This window comes from Halictus rubicundus, chromosome 2, assembly GCF_050948215.1.
Source record: "Halictus rubicundus isolate RS-2024b chromosome 2, iyHalRubi1_principal, whole genome shotgun sequence".
NCBI lineage: Eukaryota > Metazoa > Arthropoda > Insecta > Hymenoptera > Halictidae > Halictus > Halictus rubicundus.
The window spans coordinates 21,072,523-21,097,470 of NC_135150.1; the positions used below are offsets into that span (position 1 = coordinate 21,072,523).

Sequence of the window (24,948 nt, forward strand, 5' to 3'; positions counted from 1 at the left end):
CCGTGGTACAGCTAATACCTTGTCGTACGTTCGAGAAAAGAAGTGAAAAACATAATTTCTCCCGGCAATACCCTCCGATTTAATTGCAGAACGAGCCAAGCTCCGTTCGACCGAATGAAACGGATCGATCATTGACTTAATCAACCGGCGTCGTTCTTCCGTTGGCAACGCTGTAAGTATAAATGGTAGAGTAAGTGCACCAAGGGCTGGCAGTAAGTCGAATCTCCGTGGCGAGCGAAACGAATCTGTCGCTGGCCGCGCATACCAATTAACATCGAGTGGTTGAATGATTAAGAAGACAATCCATCGGCGCAGGCTTGTTCCGGGGAACGATCGATAGGCGGTGGATTTGAAGATTCTCCGCGAGAATGTTGTTCGCGTTTCTAGACAAAAGAGACTCCCCTGTGTTCTGGGGTCTCAATCTTCCGGATGTCCGTTAAAAGACAGCAATTTCTGGAGAAAGGTGTATACACCGACGATTCCAATCTCTTGCCAGAAATGCCAGCCACGGTGGAAACGGGTATACGAGTACACGGGTCTCGAGCGACAGGAATAGAACGCGGGTAAAACGCGGGTAGCCGATATTAAGAGGAGAAACGCCTGGGCGATAATAAAAATAGCGTCGCGACTACTTCGAGAGCTTCCATTTCGGGAGGAAAATCAATAATGCATTCCATTCTGCCGGCTGCGAAATAAGCCAATGCCCCGAACCCAAAGCCACTGACCGACGACGACGACGACGAGGGAAAACCGGGGATCGAATAGATCAACCAGACGAATCGCCACGGCTGTCGGCCACCGGCCAATATCGAGATTTATCGAGCTATATCCGAACGATATCGCGAACAATTTTCTTACTGATAACGCCGAGAACGAGTCTATCTTCCTATCGTGTGATCCGGAAGCCGCTGGTTTCACGATCGATTCCTCCGGTAAAATTAGCTTCGCTTGTTCCTCTTAACTGCGAGTTTTATGGAAGGGGGGGATTTACGGCGATTCTTTATGGCCGAGGTGAGGAGATACACGCTTTTTAGTTCGATCAAGAAATTTGTGATTTATGCTAAATATATTCAATTCAGTCTTCGGTACGTCGTTGGATGAGGTCTAGTGAGTTAGACGATGTTAACCCCTTGCAATACTATTTCTTTTGTGATTGTAATGATTAGATATTCTTCATTGTTCAGAATTTTATAGAAAAACAAAGATAGTTTATATTTATTGTATGCCTATGTTTTCTCCAAGGGATATATGTACATCAACTACAACAAAATAGAATTTTATTTCGATTTAAAGGAAATTGATAACTAGACCGCGGATCTTTATGCAAAATAAAAAATATATAAGACACAGGAACGAAATAAAAATTTCTTTCTTCTTTTAATTATTTTATTAAGCTGACATCAATACGATGGTGCCCTCAAATCTTTTTACTATGTCTACAGCTTCAAATTGTGCTTACCCATTTTTGTTATAATAAATGCATAAAATCCGCAGTCTATTAAAACATACATGTGTATTAGACTCTGTTCAGAATTTTCATCACGAGTCCGACCCGATATTGTAGGGCAAGGGGTTAATATCGGTTGAGGGCACTGGAAAAAGGAGAATGCATTAGAAAAGAAAATGTCCAAACTATGAAAAAGCAACAACACGTTCTAAACACTCGATTCGGAACTTAACGATTTTCTAAATTGTTGGAACCATGTTCAGGAGCTAGGGGACAATGGACAAATCGATGATGGCGAGAGTTCACGGAAGCTCTGCAAACCTGGTGTTCGTCTTCCATTTTTCCCAGAGACCTCTCGAGGAACAGTGAAACATCCTTCAAGCTTTCAGCCCCGATCAAGCGAAATTAAACTAAACGTCGAGATCCAATTAAATGGAAAATCTTCCGAGTAACTTGACTTTAATCTGTGTGTACACCGGTTGTGCTAAGGTATAGGGTGTCCGCAAATATCCTCGGTGATTATAAATAGGTATGGAGTCACTGTCTATGGTCGTACGAAGATGAAATTTGTGTCGTTGGAAAGAGCAACTCGAATAATTATTTATATAAAAAGAAATTTTTAATGTACACCCTCAATTTAAGCGAATATCCGTTCCACGTGGATTTGATTAACGCGAATAAAAATCGTGTAAATTGAATCTGTCAGTATAAAATAAAAAATATTGGAAATAAAAGCTAGTAAAAGTTTTCGAAATACATGTGTACATATTTATATTTAAGTCCCTCGAGACGGCTTGCTCGCACCTAATGGTTAGGCTTTGACGTCACACGCTTTAGCCAATAATTCAGCTAGAACCGAAAGTTCCTGTGGAATGACCCAATCGGATGGCTTACAGCCGCATTCGTGCCGAATTCCTGTCAGAGGACTTCTTGTGAGGCACGCAGAGTATGTATATGTATACATATCTGACCGCGTAAAATAAGATCCGCGTAAATCAATTCTGCGTATAAAAACTTCCGCGTAAATTGAGGTAAACTTGCCGCGTAAATTTAGGGATGGGTGTACCACGTTTCTAAGACGGACTAAAAAGTAAAAATAATTCCCCTCTAGGGTCAGATTATACTAGGCAGGTAAGACGCTAAGGGTCTATAAACGCTAGATACAAAAACAGGGTAAACAAATTCTGTCGGTGTCTTACTTGCCTAATGTAATCTGACCCTAGAGGGCAATTAGTTTTCACTTTTCAGTCCGTCTTAAAAACGTCGTATATTAAACATTTCTTTTTATTGAGATAATTATTTTCTGCTTTTTAATCTTGTGTGTTGTCATCCAGTTCTGAGCTATGTTTAAAGTTTCAAAGGGTAAACAAAAATTACCCGAGTACCCGGGTATCTCATGAATAGACTGCGGATCTTTATGCAAAATAGAAATTGTTTGTACCAGTTGCAAGATGCAGAAGACATATTACGATTACTTATTTTCTTGAACGATCTTAATAAATTTAAAATAATATATCAACGTTCTTAGATTCTTATTATTACATGAAATAGTTGATAGTTAATAGTTGATTTTCTTAATGTTTACAAAGCAATTCGTGTTTAGTATTTCTCTACAAAAATAAACACGTTTCATTATTAAATAATGAATCACTTCATATTTATTATTTCATACAAAAATATGAATTCACCGAATAAACAAATAAGGGTCAGATTATACTAGGCAGCTCAGACGCTGAAGTTCTGCCGACAGTATTTGTTTACCCTGTTTTTGTATCTAGCGTTTATAGACCCTCAGCGTCTGACCTGCCTAATATAATCTGTCCCTAAAGCATACGGGACGGCGTGGCGGCTCAGGAAATAATAGAACTTGCAACCAGATGCGAGATCTCATGAGATACTCGGATAACCGGGGACTCGATTGTCTCCTGAGATACCCGGTTATCCGGATACCCAGGTGCTCGGCTATCTTATGGGTCCTCAGGTAGAGGGGTATCTCACATACCCGGGTAAAGGTACTAGCTCTAATGGAAACGTGTGTAACAAAAATTTGTGTATAATATCAAATGTTGTCCGAGTACATTGCACAAAGTTATTTAGCTCTGGGTCTTCTGGTTTTATTGTATCAATTCTTTAATTCTTGTGCACTGTTCCGGAAATTGGGAAGTTTATTTTTTGAGAAACAAATTGGATTAAAGACACTTATAATGATTGTCTACAGTGCTGCTAAATACACATTTCTAATTTTCAAACATCAATACTTCATACAACAATTACAAGGTTTCAGTTGTAGCTAGATTTTCATTAAAAAATTGACTGTTTTAATGTAAGATGAAAAACTCAAGTTTTTATAATTGAATCACCTACTATAGTTCTTTCTGTATACGAACCATCGACGTTCAATTGAGCCATACATTTCAGCAAGGAAAATTACGATTAAAATCACAGATCTGTGATTTAATCTGTGATTTAATGAAAATAAATTGCGATTAATTACTGACAGCAACTTGCACAAGACTAAGGTTTCGCGGAACAGTTGCGGAACCGCGTTGGCGAACGGGAAAATCGATCCGATCGAGAAACACAATGGGGATCGAGAAGAGGTGGCTCCTTATCGATCGGAATTATCGCGCGGATTACGAAACCGCGGATCGGATCGGCTCGTATCGAATTTGCGCGGCGTGACATTGGAATAGATTGCAGACGAGCAGAGGGAACCAGGCCTTGCAATTATTGCGGCCTCTGTTTGGCACGGTTCGCTGCGTGACACACGGGATACCGTCAATCAGCGTTCCAATTGACATTGCGAATTCGGCTGCGCCTCCGATCGGACTCGCTCTGCCAACCGGCCAAGGGCCCGCTCCTCGCGATCATACGAAATTCTTGACCTTTCGACGGCTCTTCCGCGTGTTCGATCTCGTTCCGGATCGTGACGAACAAAGGTTGCAAAGATTGATTTCGCAAAGGTTGCTAATTAATAGACTGCGGACCTACAGTGGCGGCCATGTACTTACGTACACTTCACATTTTAACTTTAAAACCTGACTTATTTCCACGGAACTCGGATAGTAGTATCAACAATTTCTTTCTGAGAGTGTTAGACCCTGATGTGCATATCTGCAGTAGAACTTTGACTTATTTCGAGACAATAAGTATTTCAGGATCGGAATCATGGACAGATACGTGTATTTGGATACTGTAAAAAATGTATTGCTACCATTCGCCGAGGAAGACATGCAAAAAAGAAATGGATCTATCAAGCAGATCATGATCCGAAACATTCCGCAAAAGTCGTCAAGACATTCTTGAGTGACGATAATATTCACGTAATGAAGTGGCCGGCACTGTCTCCGGATCTGAATCCAATCGAGATGCTGTAGATTGATGTCGACAAACATATGAAAACACAAAAACCTAAAAACATTGATGAATCGTACACTATTGTACAGGAAGCATGGAATTCGATACCTGCTAGCAGATGTGCTAGACTTATCGAATCCAGGCCGCGAAGGTGTGCTGCAGTTATCAAAAATAAGGGTCTACATACGAAATATTAATGTATTAGAATTATGAGTTAAAAAAACATGTGACAATATAGGTGTTTCGATGTGTACTTAACTATGTGTCCGCAGAAAATTTGACACTTCAGTATGAAAATATAAAAAACTTTTTAATTATAGTAAATTAGGGAAAGCTATTTTGATATCTTATTATATATATTGTAAACTTATAAAAAATATTGATTTTTGTATACTTGTTTAACGTATAAGTGCACAGGAAATAGTATTTAACTTTATTAACTGTACGCAAGTATATGACCGCCACTGTATATTCGGAATAACAATTTTCATGATTAGCCAAGTAGAAATTTCATACTTTCTTTAATAATTTCAATGAGCTGGAAATAATTCATCAGAAAAAGTAAAGATAGGTGAAGCTTCATTGTCTAGTCATTAAATACAATGCTGCCGAAAGATGCTTCGCTATATTATATTTTCTATGTATTTCATGGGATATAAAGCAAAGACAATAAAGGATAAGCCGGCCCGTAAAGGGTTAATAGAATTTCGCGCAGAGTGTGCGAGCTAAGCAACGAGCCGAGGCTCGGCACCGGGAAGGCAGTAAAACGCGATGGAACAATTGAAACAACAGAATTCCCCGGATAGAAGGATGGCCCGGCCACCGGGAACCGAGAAACTCGCGGATATTTATGGATGCAACGGGTGCAGATGCAGAAGCTGCATCGATTCCGTTCCGACGCACGAGACCACCTCTCGCGTCGCCGATGAAACGTGAATAAAACCGAGCACGCTCGACGCACGAGGGTTCACCGCCACGACCGTTTACCAATGAAAATTTACGCGTCTCATGCGAGAGTCTCGACGACTCGTTTCGCTCGTTCAGCATTGCCGGTCGCGTTCGACGCCTTTGTCGACCGCCAACCGATCCTCGAGAGGAAGATCGAGGATCTCTCTCCGTCGACACTCTCGATCAATTATTTCATCCAAATATCTTCGTTCTTTCCGCTTCCCTTGTGCTCCAGTTTTCTTCTTTGACAAAAGCTTCGACCGGCCTTCGCCTTTTGTTGCTTCGCGCTCCAAGGACTTCGACATTTTTCATTTGCTACCCTCCTGAGTTTTTACGCTCGTTCCGCGATAAAAGCTTCGATGACGTTCCTTCTTCGCAGTTTTTAGCAACCTAGGCTGTTTTCCATTTGCTGGTCTCTTTGCCATTTTTGTCGCTGCTTCTTCGACGAAAGCTTCGCCAAATTTTTAGGTATTTTCCATTTGGCATTCTCTTTGTAATTTTTGTCACTGCTCCTTTGACGGAAGCTACGATGACGTTCGTTCTTCGCAGTTTTTAGCTAACCTAGCCGTTTTCCATTTGCTGTGCTCTTTACCAGTGGAGCTTCTTTAGCAAAAGGGATCTTCGTTCTTTGCAATTTCGAACCAAACTAGACATTTCTCATTCGATACATACAGTGGTCGAAATAATTATAGGTTCACTTTAATTTATTAACATAAACATGTGTTTGACATGGTATTTTTGAGTTTACTTATTAGTATGTATTCTTCCTAATACAATTAACAAAATACATAATTCAAATGAATAACATAATATAATTTGTGTCAATTACAAATGTTTTATTGAAAACTGTCAAATTTATGTACGAAATAAAGATAGGTTCATTATATATTTTTACACAAAAAACATAATGACAAAAAAAAAATAAAAATAGTTTAATACTTAGTTGAACCTCCTTTGTTTTTTATTACTTCAAATATTCTGCGTGGCATGGTTTCAATTAATTTTTGTAATGTTTCTAGTTTAATTGCAGACCACGCCTCTCTAATCCCATTTTTTAGTTCGTAAACATTGCAATACTGTTTTCCGTTGGCGTATACTTTTCGTGCTAATATTCCCCAAAGATTTTCAATGGGATTTAAGTCCGGACTCCTTGATGGCCACGGTAAAATTTCAACTTTTACCCTCTCAAACCAGTTTTTAATTGTTTTTGCACGATGTATTGCTGCATTATCGTGTTGAAATATTAAATTAGGTCCACCAATTTCGTCACCATATTCATCCAGAACGTATTCTAGTAGTTCCTGATATTTTTCAGCATTGGCTTTTGGCGGGAACCACATTATCGGAGTCTTACCGTTGTAGCCGAATGCAGCCCAAACCATTACACATCCTCCTCCATGGACTCTAGTCATTTTTACGTCTTTTTGATCACGCAGATCGTGCCAGTAATATTGAAACCCGTCTGGGCCATCCAAATTAAATTTTTTTTCATCAGAAAAAATCACCGTTTTCCATTTTTCAGTCCATGGCATATGATTTTCTGCAAACTTTAACCTTTCCTCCTTGTGAAATTTAGTTAGCGGTGGTTTTTTCGCTTTTTTCGTGTATTTAAATGTTCCGCTCAATCTCAGAACTTGCTGCACACGTCGAACACCAACTGGCAAGCCTAATTTTGTTTTTATTTTAGAGGCATTAAGTTTATTTTGCCGTGCTTCTTGAAAAATTTTCCCCTTATCCCTCTGTGTTAACTTTTTTGGACGCCCTGTAGATTTCTTACTGCCGTATTTTTCTTTTAATTTTAAAAAATTGTTTATAACATTTGAGGATCTTTTAATTCTTCTTGCAATTTCTCTGTTAGAGAGACCCATATTGTGAGAAACAATAATTTGACCCTTTTCGTTATCATCTAACGATTTTCCCCGTCCCATTGTGCTTTAAAAATATTAAACGAACATAAAATATTTTTTATAATTTTTAAACTTTATAAATCCGTATACTTACCATTCAAAAACGTTCAACAAATTGCACTATCAATAGTATTTTTTATATATTTCACCGTGAACCTATGATTATTTCGTATTTTGTACCCGAGAATTTTGAGTGTTTTTGAAAGAAGTACGTCTTCACACTAACGGTTTTAATATTCGACTGACCGCTCCTACAGTGTGTAGGGCACATTCTTGCGGAATAATAACAAGCACCACAGTACACTTTCGATAACGTAAACAAAAGTAGCAGCAGTAAACACGTCGACGAGACTAGTGAACCTATCATTATTTCGGCCACTGTAGATTAGTATGGGCTTTGTGATTTCCATTCTTTTCAGCTACCACATTTTTAGTCACTTCGCGTCTGCTAGCCTATTCATAACCATAGTCGCCAGATCAAGACTTGTTCCCCCACTCTAATTTCCCCTTCTACCGCGATATTCCCCACGCCAAAAGGGTAACTTTTTCCCCTCGACTCGTGCTCCCTCCCCTCATCTGGCGACACTCTGTTCATAACTTTGGCACTTTCGCTTCCTCGACAAAAGTTTCGACGGTCTTCATTCTCCGTAGCTTCTAGCCACCAAATTCTTATCTTCCACTGATATTTCTAATTTCTTACGGTGCCTTCTCTGACAGAAGTTTCAACGCGGCTCTTTTCACTTATTGTTCCGCATCTTTTGGCTCCTCCGCAGCCTTTGGATACCAAGTTCTCAGACATTTCTGCTTGTTGAGATAAAGATAAGAATAGGTAGAGACTACAAAGAGAGAGAGAGAGAGAGAGAGAGAGAGAGAGAGAGAGAGAGAGAAGACGAACTTCCGCGTGAAAGAAGCCCGGGCATCAATTAAGTTAATCGAGGGGGATAAAATGGAGGAGCAGCGACAGTGTTGTTGTTCGCCGGCCGCTGACTCACGCTCGGTTTTCGTCGCGATTAATGTTATTCGACCTCGAGGAGAGAAATAAAGGGACCCCGAGGACCACCGTGACCATAAGTCGAACGGTCTACGGGGTTCGCTTTATCGTCACACTCGGATTATACGACACGCGATCCCGTGACGTAATGTTACACCGAATTTAAATACATCGTGTCTAAATGGACACCAAATAATCAATTAAAACGCGTACACTGAACCTTACAATTTTAAACCCAGCTGCGCTCTCAACGTTACTCCAATTCTCCATTTAAAATACTAATGCCCAGGGGCAGACATGTGAATGTTATATAGATAACAAGTGAATCGCTCAAAACATTTTGCGGATCTTATTCAATTCTGCTGGGTGCCATTTTGCGCGTTTGGCTATCGCGCCATTTCTGTGTTCGTCTTTTTGTAACGACAATATTTTAGTTGAGTGGTCTTATTACGGACAAACGAAGCCTTTATTATTTTTCCTCGCAAAGGAATTATTTTTTGCATAATATCTGTAGTTCACTAGATTCCGGATTTTATTTATTCATGACAAAAATGAGTAGCTGCAATTCTTAAGTAGAATTATTTAAAGAAAAAGAAGGAAATGTTCTTCACACTATACCTACGACCGGTTCCAAATATTTTCTTTTACAATTATCCAAATTGTAAAGATGCCTTCACGGAAACTTCATTTCATTATTCAAGTAAATATTGTAATAAAAATCGCACATAGTCTAAATAAATTCAGTCTTGTTAATTTTATAAGACAATGTACACACTAGCCATTTTGGGTGCTCGGTGGGTTCAGTGTTAAGTGGCTCCTATATAACAAATACAGAAAATGTTTATTCAGAAAATGGCAGAATTTTGTCGAAGTTAGTAGAAAGCAATACAAAATTGTATTCGTTGTAAAGTCAGTTCAAATCGCGGATGCCTGGAGTTGGTGTAAATGCATAAAATCGATAGTCTGCTCATTACCAATGAGTAATAAAAATTTCAGAAATGTTCGAAAATGATCGGGAGACAATTTAAAATTTTATTCGTCGGAAAATCGACGCGAGTTGCCGATCCTCTGTAGCTCGCGTGTATTCAAATCGCGGATACGCGGATGGCTGGCGGCGATCGGCGTCATCCACGTTCCTAGTATCGTTAATTAAGATTCCCGTTCGAAGCCGAGCCGTCGATTCCCATAACGGCGATCGTGTCGGATCGGGGGACGTGAGATCGGCTCGGATCCCGCGCGGGAAAATAGGAAAATGTGTTTCGTGGCCGCCCTTGGGGTTAACGGCGAGAAACCGTTCTCGCGGCGTATCTGCGCCGACTGACTCATTGTGGTCGTTCCATATTGGACACCGTGCTAGATTTTAAAAGGCCGTCGACTGTGTCGCCTTGGAACGCGGCTCTGTCGCCGCTTATGGTTGAAAAAGCGGATCGAGGAGGAAAGTTCGCGACGTGCCGCGCCGCGACGATAGAACCAGGAAGAGACATGAACTCGCGGTAAATTACTTGAAAACAACGGGGAAACGTCCGGCTCCCGGGAAAACTTTCGATTGCGATCGCATAATGACGAGCACACTTTCGAATCTGACAAACGCTGACGGAGCAACATCGTTAACGTTGATCTAACAGAACAAATTGATCAGTTTCAAATCTTTAGAATTGCAATCGGAATTATGGAGATACCTCCATTGTTCAAGCTCGTGATCAAAATGATCCTAGTTCTAATTAAACGCAATCTTGTAATTTTTATAAGGGAACGCGTGCTGGTCGCTTTCGATGCTGGTTAGATCCCGTGTGAACAACCGCCGATATTCAAAGTGTCATAATTTCGTGGTAAATGATCGGACAACGATCTACCTAGACTCATTTTACAGCCCAAAGCTTTTACTTTCACTCCCGTAAATTGTTTTCTTAAAGTTGCTCATGGCCCGTCTATAAAAATCGTTTGATCTCCCTGAAGGCGATCAATTTACAATTTTCAAGAATTGATCCTCTCCGCTTTTCCGCGAGTTTTCAAATGTAAAAATATTTTTCAGGAAAAAGCAACTGAGGGAGGTTGAAGCAGAGGTTTCATGCTTTAAAACGAGCTAAGGTAGATTATTGTTCGATTTTTTTCCACGAGATTACAATAGATTGAATGTTAACAATTCTTTATCTAATTCGTAAGTATCGGTTGTTGGTACAGTGAAATTCAATATGAAATTGAGAGCCGTTCGTGTATGAAACAGTGTATCGATCAAACTTTCAGTAGACCGAGCCCCGTTGCACCACGGAACCTCATTAACAAGTTCAAAGCAGCTCGGTGTTACCAGATATTTATTGAATAGACTTTCATGCACAGAATTATGGAAGCTGGAGCTCAACGTTTTCTTTGACCTTTAAGCCTTTCGCCTGTAAAGGTGACTATGGTCACCGGAACCGTCCAGTCCTCGTGCCCCAAACGTGACTCTAATCACCCGTCGAAATTTCGCTTTCATTAACTGCCCTGGCCCGGTATACTACTCAAATGTGATTATTCCGACATTTATTTTCTCGTACATTAATCCGGAACAGCTCCGATAAAAATAATCGTGACGCGCCAAACTGTTAATGATTAAACGGCGGATTTTACGCATTTATAACGTAATTTAGTGGATGAATTTTAAAACCGTAAAAACATATGAAGAAATAAAAAATACTGTTGCATTATTATCAACTTACTAAAATTATTTGAAAAAGAATTAAACGTCTATGTACCTCCCCTGTATCTTGCAATTAATGCAGACGATTTTTACTTTGCAGAAAAATCCGCTGTTCATTCACGATTAAAACGAGTAGATTATATGCAAAACAGTCAAATCATTTGAAGAATTTGAAAGTACAAAAGAAAATAAAAATGGTCTGTATCAATACTAAGAAACGCGAGAGCGGATAAGATACAGAGTTTCAGAAAAACGTTCTACTTCCTTGAATAAGGTGATTGCCAAGGTCATTTGAAGTAACTTTTTCCTTTGCAAAAATGTTCTCCGCGGCTTCGTTAAAGAGTTATCAACGAAAAACACGGACCAATCGGAGCGCGGCTATAGCGAGCGGATTGCGATTCGGCGACGGGTCGCGCTCAGCGTGGCGTAGGCATTGGCCGAACCAGTATCCGTCCGCTGTAACCGTGTTCTGATTGGTCCGTGTTTTTCGTTAATAACTCCTCAACGAAGCCGCGGAGAAAATTGTCGTAAAGGAAAAAGTTACTTCGAATCGCGTCAGCAATGGCCTCTTTCGAGGAAGTACAACATTTTTGGAATACCCCGTACAGATGTTCTTAAATTCTTTCGATCCTGTTACTATTTAGAAATTCCAGTGTACATAAAGTTACAGATTAAAAACCAAATTCCCGTTTTCATGTGCGACTTTGATCACGTTGCGAGTACACGGAGGCGTGACCGAGTTTCACGAAGCGCGAGCAAGCGGAAACCGAGCGCGCGCGGCGAGTCCGAGCAGAAGAACCCGATTTTGTCCGATCGAATCGGGAGGCAAACGACGGAACAAATCGATGGCAAACGTGGAAAGTAATCTCGAGTTAGGAGGACCGGTGGATGCACTCGGCGGAACACCCGCGTCTATGTCCGTCGAGGAGAAACGTGGCGATAATGCCTTTTGGCAGCCACGCGTCTCCCGGTATACTCTTCTACTTTCTGGCCGGGGTCCAGAGCCACTTCGAAACTAGCCACGAAGTTCCTTTCTTAAACGGTCGATCGCCGAATCCGCTACTCCTGCTATTCATGAAAACGGCCCCTGCTAGCGAGCTACATGATGCGACACTTCCTCGAGAGCGTCTCCGCAGAACTGTTTCCTACAATTTAGTCTGAGGGCAAGTAGGCCAACGAGCGCCCTTCGCCCTTCGGACGCGCCAGATTGTCCTAAAGGGCAGTCGGCGCTCTTCGGTTTTGCAACATGATACAGAAAGAGGTGGCAACGTGTTCTACCTTGACTCCTGTATTTTATTCCACTGTTTTCGAGATTTCTTCACCTCTTATTTTTAATATCCACGTTTCTTGTTCCAATCTTGCCTTCTGCTCTCTTAGATCATTAGCTTCTTTAGCTGTTACTCTTGCAACTTTTAGCTCGTTTAACGTGTAGTAAACAATTTTTCTTTTTGCCAGGAAGAGCAAAACAATATCAAAGCTAATGTCAATCGATGTGTTTGATCATAACTAGACTGCAGACTTTCGTGCAAAATAAAAATTGTCTGCGTCGATGGCATAATACCGGAGCTACATCAGTATTTTATTCGAATGATCTTAGCGAGCTGAAAATAATACAGCAATATTTTAAAATTTGTTAAATGCCTATATTTGCCTTTGATCTACTCAATTTTATGACAAATGCATTTGCAGTCTAATCATAACAATCGTGGTACCTGGATAGATCGCGAAACCAGCACAGTATTTAATCACAATAAAATTGCAACTGTTACTAGACGCTTGAAGCAAAATTCATGCGACTCGTTACTGCCGCGGCCTGTCCTCGTTGACACGCTGAAGAGTGTTTTACAGCCGCTGCGTCAAACAGCGATAAATTGATCGCGCTGGTGACTCACTATTTCGATCGACAAAACGGAATTGATACAAATTGGCGCTAATGAGTACACATTGAATCGTTCTCTATTTGGAAGCGGCTGATGGTAAAGGGGGGGGGGGGCGAAGATTCAAGGAAGATCGCCGTCCCCGGATGCTGTTCGAGTAGGTTTCGAGGAGGGCGAGAAAGCTGAAACGACCTCTACGCGAGATCTTGAACTCGTTTCGGGGGACAAAAGTACAGGAGTCCGACCGGTCGGGACATCCTCCCTGGGAAGAGGAATTTGGACGTGGCCCAAGAAGGCCCGATATAAGCCACCCAGCGAGGCAAGAACACGCGCGAGAGGCAAGAACATGCGAGGCGACACGTCTCTTTCCCGATCATGCTCGAGAGAGCCACGTCCCCGGCCGAATTAGACGCCCCTTCTCCGTGAAAAGCGCGAAGTCCGCTTCGATTTTCCTCTCGCACACGCGTACTGTCCCTCTATTTTCCCGCTAGACGCCGCCGGCAACCCTAAACGGATCCTGGGAGACTCGGGACGAACGCTATAGCCGGCTCAATAAGGGTGTATTCAACCCCTTGGATTTTAATAACGAGTCTGACTTGTGACCGAGATTTTAAACAGAGTCTACCGATGACGAGTAGCGTCTATTTAAATCAATATAATTATCTTCAATGGAATATCGTCGGTACAAATTCGATAAATGTGAAATAAAACATTCGAAACCGGTCATTTGGTGGTAGGTTTAGCGTCCAGAATCACTTAAGATAGCAATTACAGTCGAATTTGATCCTCAAACAAAAAGCTCGAATTTCTCGAACAGTGTACGAGGGTTAAACGAATGACTTGTGAAAGTGAACTACTGTGAAGAAAGCGATACGGCAAAATTAAGAAGATACAGAGGAAGAAAAGAAGCATAGAACTAGGTATAGTGACTCCTACAAATAGACTCCGAGTTTAATATAATTTTAAATTTTTGTGAACCAATTTTATGAAGGAGGATAAAATAATATTTTCAACGGTGAAGGTTTGTGGATCCAAAATAAATGAAAATAGCATTGACTTCGTGTTTTACTATTTTCTGAAAGTACTCATTACTCGTAAATGCATAAAGATTCGTTGTCCACTAATAAGCGTTTTCACAATATCCGGTTTTCACCGCGCGTTTGACAAATGAACCTACCCGCCGGTATAATGCCAGTATTCTGCTCTGCCGTGTTAATTACGCGTATAATCGAGCAGCATCGAAGATGTATAGAACAGTTCCTCTTTTTCCTAAGATGTTACAGTACTCGGTGTGGAACTACACCTGGCAGAGATCCTAGTCAGAGGATAATTGAGGCTTCCTCCTCCCGGCATATATAATTAGGAACGCTGGTTGCGTTTAATTGCCACTCGGGCCGGACTTGTCGTTGGACACTGTACACCGATCGATAACGCGATTACGTCGAATCGAACCTGCAATTTAAACCTGCGACGAGCGTCCAGTTTCTCTTGGCGACGGAAGGAACGCGACCTTCCAAAGAAAATGGAAGGAAACGCGGCTGGGGTATGATTCCGAAATGACAGTGGACGATCAACGATCCTTTACATAGCAAAAGAAACAGTAAATCTTCTGCTTAAAATTTTTTTAATTCGTTATTTAGTTTTGCAGCGATTTACAACTACTTCGAAGACGTTTCTACATCTCCTTCTAACGATAGGCAAATTACTGGACCGCGGATTTTTATGCAAAATAAAAATTGTCAGCTGAAAAGAATGTCCTCCAAAGGGGTAACAACAAGATCGAGAAGAGTCAGAGACGTTGAGAGGATCTATCCATTGATATACGATCTGTTTCTTCAAGAAAGAGATCCTCCACAGCAAAGGGTGCAGAGCAAGACCAATACAAGTCAGAGACGTTAAGAGGATGTATCTATTGATATATGAGCCAGTTGTCTGAGAAAACAATCGTCCATAGCAAAATATCAAGAAAACTCGGAGACTCTAAGAAAATTTTCTACGGCAAAGGATTAAGAACAAGTCCAAAAGAAGTCGTCAGAGGGGCTTCAAGAGAATTGATCTATTGATCTATTTCTTCAAGGAAAAGACCCTTCACCGCAAAGGGTTAAGAGCGAGATCGAGAGAAATCAGAGACTGTAAGAGGACCTACGAAGACAACGCGCCGAAGATTATGAAGTCACCGTATGTCCAACGATCGTCATCAATTAAATCGTTCAATTCCACCACCTCAAGTAGAAATCACCGAATTTACCTGAGCCTTGTTCTGAACTTCATGTCCAGTCCTCCATGTGTTGATAGCGGGCTGCCTGGGCCCCCTTTTGTCCAGCAGCAGCTCGCTGGGGCACTTCTCGAAGATGAGCACTCTCTCAGCGACCGATCCCCTAGTCAAAAACGGTCTGATAGGATTGTTCCCGGTCCCGGTCGCCGCGGCTGCTCTGATATGCTGTTTCTGTTGCGTGGTCAACTCTGGATGAGGCACTTGCTCGATCCTGGGCCTGGGCGTATTAATCCTGGGCCCCCACCTGGAAGTCACAGGATCCTTGTCCTCTTTCCCAGGCTCCTTGTCCTTCTTAATCTCCGTCTCGAACTTTGACCTGGTAGTCGAGACCAGTTGCTCCGTTGCATTGAACGAGGGCGCATTGTTGCTCTTCTGCTCCTCCAGCCTTTGCTGAGTCGCAGGATTCTGTTGGGCAGCTCTGTACCTGACTTTCGCGTAATGCACCACGGACATGTTCGACAGCTCGTCCTTGCTGAGAGTCTTGGCGTCGGTGGCAGCGATCGAGTTACCTCCGGGCGACGCGGATACCACATTGTTCACCATCGCCGCGGAAGCGGGCACCAGGCCGCTCCCGTGATGATTGTGCCCGATTATAATCGGCTTCACCGGCTCCACCTTTGGCTTCTCCCGCTTGATCGCCGGCTTCTGCCTCGTCAGGGGCACGGTCCTCTCCGCGGGCTCTTCGGTGATCACCGAACCAGTCTTCAGCGCATTGATCAGCCGCTCCTCCTCCCTGGCGACCTCGTCCAGGTACACGCTGGAATTAGACCCGCTGCTCCTCTTCTCCTCCTTCGTCAACGGCTTCACCTCCAACTGATTCCTCCCTGCCGACACATCCGTCGCTCTCTTACTCTCGTTCAACTTGTTCTTCAACGGCCACGTGGTCAAGCCCGAATTCACCGCATTCGAAGCGTTCTCCAAGCTCGGAGAGGTCGGCGACGTGATCACTGTACTCGCCGGCCTCTTCTGCTGAACGATCTTCGTCGGAGTCAGGTCCGCGGGGAACGTGGTCTCGATAGTCTCCAGAAACACCTCCCTGTGATGCGACCCGGGTGGCGTCTTCGTAGAGACCTGCGGCTTCACAATCTGCGAGGGTTTGTTCGCGAAAGGCGAAGTCGGCGAGAGTAGGGCATTCTGTTTCCCTTTTGCTTGACCAGCAACGTTACTGTTCTTCAACGGAGACGTTTGCGGCGGTTGTTGTTGCTGCTGCTGTTGCTGCTGCGTCGAGTTCCTCTCGAACTTCTGCAGCGCGAACTGTATGGAAGAGGGCAGTGTCTTGGACGGGGACCTCTGTCTAGACGCGGCTATCCTCGCCTTGTCCTCCACCACGAAGTTGTTCACCAACTTCTCCAGGTTACCGTTGTCCAGGTTCGGCGATTGCGCTAGGATGTCGACCGTCGTGTTGGCCGCGGACATAGCCGTGGGCGACGTCTTCCCGGGGCTGATGGCGGGATTGGTCGGGGTGAGCGCGGTCCCGAACTTGTCCGCGGCGGTCGCATTGCTGTGGCAGTTCAGGATCTCGGTGGGGGCCAGGCCCCGGCTCTTCCAGGTCTGGTAGATCGCCTCGGCGTGGTCGCTGATCTGTTTCGCGATCGCCGCGATGTCCTCGTCGCCGGAGCTGGACGTGTCCGAGGCGGTCGTCGGGTACTTCCGGCGCAGATCGTGCTTCGCCGTTGCTGCCATCTCCGGCTCCGATTGCAGCCGCTGCTCCCGCAGCTGGGGATGATGGTCCAGCAGGTAGCTGGCCACCCGGCTGCTCAGCTCCGTCGTGTGGTCCAGCACCAGCTGCACCAGCTCCGGGCTACCCTCGACCGGCACCACGTTCACCGGGATCGCGTAACCGAAGTGCACCGCCCGGCAGTCGACCTGCTCCTCTTCGGGCCGGCTCTCGTTGATCAGACACGCGTTCAGATCCGGACAGTGGATCGCCCGAGCCGGCCGAGGATCGACCGTCACCGGCACGAACAGGTCGCGTCGGGTCGCGCAGACCCGGCGCTCGATCGTCTCGATCTCTACCCCCAGAACACCCGCAACCGACAACCCACCAACCGACCTCGACGACGTCACCACCACCGGCCTCCTCGACGACGTTGCTTCCGTTATCAACGGACTCGCCACTCCTGGCATATCTCAGGCCAATCGGCCCAAGAAACGCGTCCCCCTAGACCCACACACGGACACGGCTTCCGTCCACGCGAGCCTGCTGGCAAACCATGCTGCCTGTCTCCCCATTCTTCTCTTCGGTAGACTCTTCGAGGTTGATCTCTTCCCGGTTGCTGCTAGAGCCCATTCAATCCTCGTGGAGACATTGATTTTTTGGAGAAGAGGAACGATTATCTTACAGATGGAGATTGCTTGTAGAGGTTTCTAGATTCTGTTCTTCACTTGTTTTTACACTGGCTTGTACAGATTTGTTGTGATTTGTACTGTTTCCTGCACTACTTAGATGTTTGCTGACGGCGCTGAGAAACTAGCTGATTGGTTGTTAGACATTGTGTTCGAGTTTGGAGGCTTTACAGACGATGATCGAGAGCTACATCTCTGCGTTGAGCTGCCGAGGATCGAGAGTGATCTGAAAGAAGATAAATATAAATTAGTATTTGTCCCGGCCAGGCTGACCTGTGGACGTGTATTTTCGGACCGTGATACGTGCTCTGAGCTGGTCGGCGCGCTAGTGCGAAGCTTGCGATTAGGGACTGTTGATCTTTTACTTGCCCTTTGTCACCAGGATTGGCCTACGCGATTGTCTATGCCATAGCTTCCCAACCTTTTACCTTGCTTACCATGCTCTCTAGAAAGTTTTCTCGTTCGGTTCGCCATCTTCGCGAAAATTTACATCAGCCGTTACGCGTGCAATTTTTCAATCTTGGAAAGTTGTGTCGAACGTAAGAATAGAAAGTGAAAATTTAACATCACCCAGATCTTCAAGGTGCATACTGTTCCGAAACTAAGACTAACAACTAGCTGTTCAGGTTTCAACAAAGAAATCCGTAACTCTTGAACTTCAAGGGACTTCACTCTTGAATTTCATTGTCTTGCAATTGATCGAACATTAAGAATATTATTTTTTGAAAAATGTTTGGCAATTCGTTTGATTGAAGGTGAGTTTACCATTTATTTAAAGTCGAGTGCCACGTTTTAGAAAGTTAGAGTGGTACACAGATTTTTAGGTCGTTGGTGGCATATTACTTTTGAATGAATTGTGAACAGTAATTTTAGATTCTGGTTTCGGTCACTAAAATTTGGTTTCGTACCACAGTGCGACGACCACGTTGGGAAACTATGATCTACGGCAATGGAATGTGGCGTGCCAGAGTCCAAAACTAGCAACTTTGTCCTTTGCTATTAAGTTCTGCGGGAAATTGCGAATACTCTATGTCAACAAGCTCCAAGTAACTACAATACGTACAAAAACTTCCAAAGTTGTACAAAAGTGAATACCAAAGTTGTATGCAGGTGGATGCGAAAGTAGAATGTAGACGCCCACGTTGTACAAGATCAAACGCCTATTCGAAGGGTATTAATAACTATATATATACGAATACAAGTGACGCAAAGCCCATCGTAGCGATAATTCTCACGTTGTCAGTGATAACGTATCGCTAATTAATTGGTAGACGTACGTCATAGAATGCAACGTGATGTTTCGACCGAAAAGTAAGCGTCATTTACGGTATTCCAGTCTAGAATAGAATCACTATCTTAACTTTCAATCGAGCCTGTTTTGAACGATGCACGTCGTTTGGTATGACGTGCCTGATAAATAACCGGGGTTGAAGTACATCAGGAAAGTTAACACGTTTAACTGGAGAAAGATAGTGCCAATCACATTATGAAGTCACCTGATTAAAAGTGTTACAGTACTCCAGATGTAGTTACTAGATTGCCTGCACACGAACATTTATAGAATGCACAATTGTGTATAAATTAATCAGTATTGTTAAGAGTTTAACCTCTTGGCAGGCGAATGGATAACTGAAATTTATCGTAGGTAACATCGTCATTGGCTTAATAATGCATTTTTTTATAATTTGTAATAATGCATAAAATCTGCCGTCTAATCATGCCTAATAAGCAGACTACGGATCTTATGCAAAATTGTCTGCATCGATTGTAGGTAATAGAATGTTATATTTCTTCCCTTAATCATTTTAACAGACGAGAGATATTGTGTCATACTCGTGATGAAGATTCTGAACAGAGTCTAATAAATATATATGTTATTAATTTCCTTTAAACCGAAATAAAATTCTATTTTGGCGTTGTTAATGTACAGCTACTGAAGAACATATAGATATACAATGATTATAAATTTTCTCCTTTTTGTAGGAAATTACGAATTATAAAAAAGTGTTAATCACTGAAACCGTAAAATAAATCGTAGTGCAAGGGGTTAATCTTCCTACTAATAGGGATTCTCCAAACGAGTGCCTCGAGTACCAATTAATTAATCGATCATTCCTCGTTCTCGTTCGAATAAATTTTTGGGCTTCGAACGAGCCGAACACTGGCAACGGCAGAGGATTTCATGGCTTGGCGATCAAAAACGTGAAGGCTGTCTCTCGGTATCTCGTTCTAGACTGGAACACCCCTCGAGTAGTGTCTAATAGGCTTTGTCCGAGCGAAAAAGCGACACGGGTACCGGTACTTTCACCCTGCATTGCAACGCGTATGCAAATGCACGCGTGTGAGCGCAGACGTGCGTGCGCCGCTTCGATCGTGCTCGAATCGCTGGAAGCCGCGCACGTTTCACGTTCCTCACGTTTCTCTCCTTCCGTTCTCTTGCTCTCCTTCTCTCCGTTCCGTCTTCTCTCCTTCTCGGGGGTGAGGGGGGTACCCACGGAAAAATTCGTATGCCGAGACGGTCGAGCTTTCTTTGTCTCCGGACGAGGATCGTTTGGCAACGCGTGCGCCAGCCACTTGTCCCGATGATTTTTCAAAATCCCGCGCATACTGACTTCGAAGTCACTGACTCTCCTCGCATAAGAATCCCAGATTCCTGATCCGTCGGCCTCGCGATCTACCGATGGAGATGTCGCATAGATTTTTACCAGGAACTGCATTTAGAATGCATCGGAGGGCTGCATTCTAGCGACACTTTGCACTGGAGAGTCGGCCTCAACGCTGTCCATTAAGCCGCCAACCAGGCCATCGATTAATTACTTTGGAAACAGGGTGATTGAAAAAGGCAGTTTCAGGATGAGTTCAGCTAAATGTAATTTGATGGCACGGCAGTGATTATGTGGGCTTTTGAACGCTCGCGGCTTTTAATAGATAAATGCGGTCACGGAGAATTTTAGTGAACAATCCACCGGAAAAAGGTGTGAACAAATATTTGTAATGATGCCGGTGGTACTGGTGATAAGTTGAGGAGCCTAAAGACAGAAACTTGTTAAGTCATAAATTTTAATCCATTTCGGCGCACCATACTATGCGATGGATCAGTTCATTAAGTAAAGAGATTAAACTGGTAGTCTTTAACTAGTGAATATGCATGAGCTTGCTGTAGTATACATATGTATGTATATGGGGGTGAGTGGTTTTCCAGCAAACCTTACACGAATTTATTTTTATTTTCCAAGCGTCCTTAATTATATTTATGATGAAAATTCCATTAAATTAGCTTCTGGTCTTAAGCATCTTGAACACAAGCAATTTAAAGAAGATGGAAGTTCACAGTTGCAGTAGTAGTAGCTGTTTTAAAAAATGGCGGCACAAGTGATGAGAAACAGTCCCAATTTTTTGTATATAGAAAATTTATTATACACCAAAGTACTATCGTAAAATAAAAACGAATGATAAAATCCACGGTGCAGGGAATGAAATTCTATTTGATTTTCCTTCTGATAAAATAGTATCTAACATTCTCAATAAAAGTCAATGATCGACCGCAGTGATTCAAATTTAATCTAGACTCCCTATGGCGTTTTATTTAGCGTTTCTGGCCGAGATAATTCTATAGAGCTGTAACAAAAGATTACGGTCAGCGGCGTTTAATTGGCCGAATAGTTACACCACATTGAATCAGTCTCCACAACACAGCTAATAAATTTGACAGTGACTCAGCCCCCTATCTGATTCCCAGAGACATTCCCAGCGAGTTGCAACGACGAATTGCAACAGTTTGCCGACGCCGTTTCTCCTAAACACATAACTGTCTGTCATAAGATAAATTTTATTGGGAGATCTGATTGCGTGGCTGTGTAAACGTAGAACGAAATAAGGTCGAAAAGATTAACTATTTTGTTGCAGTTTCCGTTGGTTCGAAACTGAAGTGGACTCTGTGAGTCAGGAAAACTATTTATAATTCTAGAGAGATCTACAGGACTATTCTATGAGCGTTTTGTCGTTGATTCCGACGATTTATGAATCACTTCCACCATAGAAAAGATCAATAACGTTCCTCGAAGTTCCTCGGTCGATTGTTCACCGGAAAACGACTTTCATTGTCCCTTGTAAAAAAATTCTTTTTCTGAATCACAAACAGAGAATAAAGACTCGTATAGAGACTATGACATTTGTTTGGACAACAAGCTTTACAATTATCTTTTTCTGACGCGTGTTTACCCCTTATGGCAATTAATATTTTATATAGTACATATATTTATATAATACATACAGTGCACATTTGACAGAGAGAAGCAAATTAAATAGAGGAAAAGAGAGAGAGCGTTGGATATAACTAACATTCCTCTCACGGAATGTTTCAAAAAATTTCCTAGAAAATTATCGTTGATTTTTCAATATTTACACATTAGTATACAGTTAGTATTCCTTCAAAGGGATGATTCCTAAGATTATTTGAAGCAACTTTTTCCTTTGCGAAAATGTTCTCCGCAGCTTTGTTAAGGAGTTATCAACGAAAAACACGGACCAATCAGAGCGCTGCTACCGTGGAGGGATTCCGGCACGGCGACAGCTAAGCGTCACGTTGGGATTGGTTGAGCCGTAACCCGACCGCCGTAGCCTCGCTCTGATTGGTCCGCGTTTTTCGTTAATAACTCTTCAACAAAGCCTCGGAGAACATTTTCGCAAAGGAAAAAGTTACTTCAAATTACGTCGGGAATCGCCCCTTCCAAGGAAGTACATTTTTGGGACATCCTATACAGAAATTCTTTCGATTCCTATACAGAATCCGTAAAAGTACAGCTATTTTATAAGCTAATACAGATTAACCATTCCGTACAAAAATTGAACCAAGTCGGCATTAGTTCCATTGCTGAACAACGACGCAAATAAAATTGCTACGACCCTCCCCATAGAAAACGGCACATTTCCACCCACGAGAAATATATTCCTCAATTCTGCAGAGCTATCAAATCAAGAATAAAAGCGCCCGCCTCGGACCGTATCATTCGCAAAGGTTCCGCCCACGCAATTGTCTTCTTATTTCGTTTCGCGTGTATTAGAGGCCGAGAGGGGGGGGGGGTCGAAGCAATACAATTTTCGCGAGATAGTCAATCGTCCACATGTCCTTCGGACGCACAAAGGAGTCTCATCACGCTGACACAAAATTTCGCATGCAGCCGATATTCCTGGTCGAAGGGGGGAGGTCCGATAACAGGGGAGAGAAGGCGGTTTTCGAGCAAAATTCCGAGTCCCTGGAACTGTTCCAGGCGTGGGTCCGGGATAATCGTCCGACGTCGAAACGACGACGACGACGTCGAAAACGACGATGGCTGCGTCGTTGATAACGCCCGGAATCGGCCGTGCCTCCTGAACCGTGGCCGCGCGTGTGTACGCTCGCCTCGCATAACTCGGTCACGTTTGCGGTTTGCATCGTTTAGAATACGATACGGCCCACTAAAAATAGCGGCGAGCCAATATCGATAGGCCGTGAAACCGTGTCAATCCCCATGGATCGGCCGATTGCGCGCCAGTGCGGTACAAAGCGTTCCATAGCGTTTCCACGCACAGTTTTTTCAATCCACATGCTTCCTCGCCTTCTTACCGATTTCCTGGATACTACTCGCGGTTTCTGGTTTCTGCTCGACGGAATCGCGCAATTTAGCGTTTTTAGATGATCGCAAAACCATGCTTTCTGGAGCGGACCAGGCGCGGAACGTTGACCTGCGTCGACCACGGCTTTTTCGTGGTCAATTTTATTGTAGCATTCGATTGTAGGATTTTCTTGCAGGTTTTCGCGTGGTGTAGGTGCGTGGCGTTGCGAGGAGAGCGTCGATCTTTGTGAGAGATCGAAATTCTAATGTGAAATAAAATTCTAACGTGAAATAAAATCGTTATGTGACATAAAATTCTAGTTTACTCACTAGACTGCGGATTTTATGTAATTTATTACAAAAATTAACTGATCAAATACAGAACAGAACATTAGAAGAATTGAATCATGATGTTATATTAGTCTCGACTTATCGACACTGGGTCCACGGGTGTTTACGGTGTACTAAAAGCGAACATTTTACATTACTTTGTAAAAATAACGAGAACCTGTCAATCCAATATTTTTAGCCGAAAAGAAATAACTTTGCGGAACAGTTCCTTGTCGATGCATCTTTGCAATCTCAACAGTCGTAAATTAAAAATATTTTTAGCCGAAAAGAAATAACTTTGCGGTACAATCCAGATCGATGCATCTTTGCAATCCTAACTGTCGTAAATTAAAAATATTTTTAGCCGAAAAGAAATAACTTTGCTGTACAATACTCATCGATGCATCTTTGCAATCCTAACTGTCGTAAATTAAAAATATTAGGACGCGTTCTAAGCCTAGTGCTAAAATTGTTAGAACAGAAAATATACCTTTATTTAACTTTTGTTCCCTACGATTGATCCCTAGTCTACTCGTTAGAGAAAACACAGGCATACAGTAGCCTCAAGACGTATTTTTCTTCTAGCAAAAAGGTTTTTAATAACGAATAAGTACACCGAAGTGAGGGGTTAAAGTGTTAAAATTGTTGGTGACCAGAGAGATCGTCCAAGGAGTTCCAAAGGGATTCCTGTTGGAAATGAGAGAATCGAGGAGAGACACTTGCCGGTTCACAGCGATCTGTTTATCATCGTCGAAAGTGGAACGACGCTACGGAAAGAATACTGATCTCGAGGCGTGACACCGTCGCGGCCGGTTTCACAATCCGCGGCGGGAAAGGGTGCCGTTATAAATAGTTCCTCAATGCAACGCGCGAACCAAAAGGAAAAAAAAACAGAGCCGTGGATTTCAAGGATGAGCCTACGTGTTTTCCATAGCGCGAGACACGAGCTCCGACGTCGATACACATCCAAGGAAAAAATAGTTTCCGAGACGAAATCAGGTTGGATCAAGACTTCCACAGTGGGGGACTCGAAAATGGCGGAAAACAATAAAGCCAAGCTGTACCATTGCTTATGACCTCTGTCGTTAAAGCAACGTTAAATAAATAAATAAATAAATAAAATCGGACCTCAATACTTTGATTGCGTCAGAATTAGTATGCAGGGTGTCTCAGCTAAATGAGATCGCCTAATTGTCCGC

At 42.9% G+C, this 24,948-nt stretch overlaps 2 protein-coding genes across 3 annotated transcripts in view; both read right to left on the minus strand.

Annotated features, from left to right (window-relative positions):
* Window positions 1-24,948, minus strand: part of LOC143365574 (uncharacterized) — a 79,537-nt gene that overhangs the window by 15,567 nt on the left and 39,022 nt on the right. For both annotated transcript variants that reach the window (XM_076805872.1, XM_076805874.1), the window contains exon 2: window positions 15,453-18,051. In XM_076805872.1, coding sequence (XP_076661987.1) covers window positions 15,453-17,606 — 2,154 coding nt within the window. In that variant the 5' untranslated portion in view covers window positions 17,607-18,051. The remainder of the gene's footprint in view (window positions 1-15,452; window positions 18,052-24,948) is intronic.
* Window positions 20,058-24,948, minus strand: part of LOC143365580 (uncharacterized) — a 45,128-nt gene continuing 40,237 nt past the window's right edge. The window contains exon 2 of the mRNA XM_076805889.1: window positions 20,058-20,603. Within this exon, the coding sequence (XP_076662004.1) occupies window positions 20,598-20,603 (6 nt within the window). The 3' untranslated portion in view covers window positions 20,058-20,597. The remainder of the gene's footprint in view (window positions 20,604-24,948) is intronic.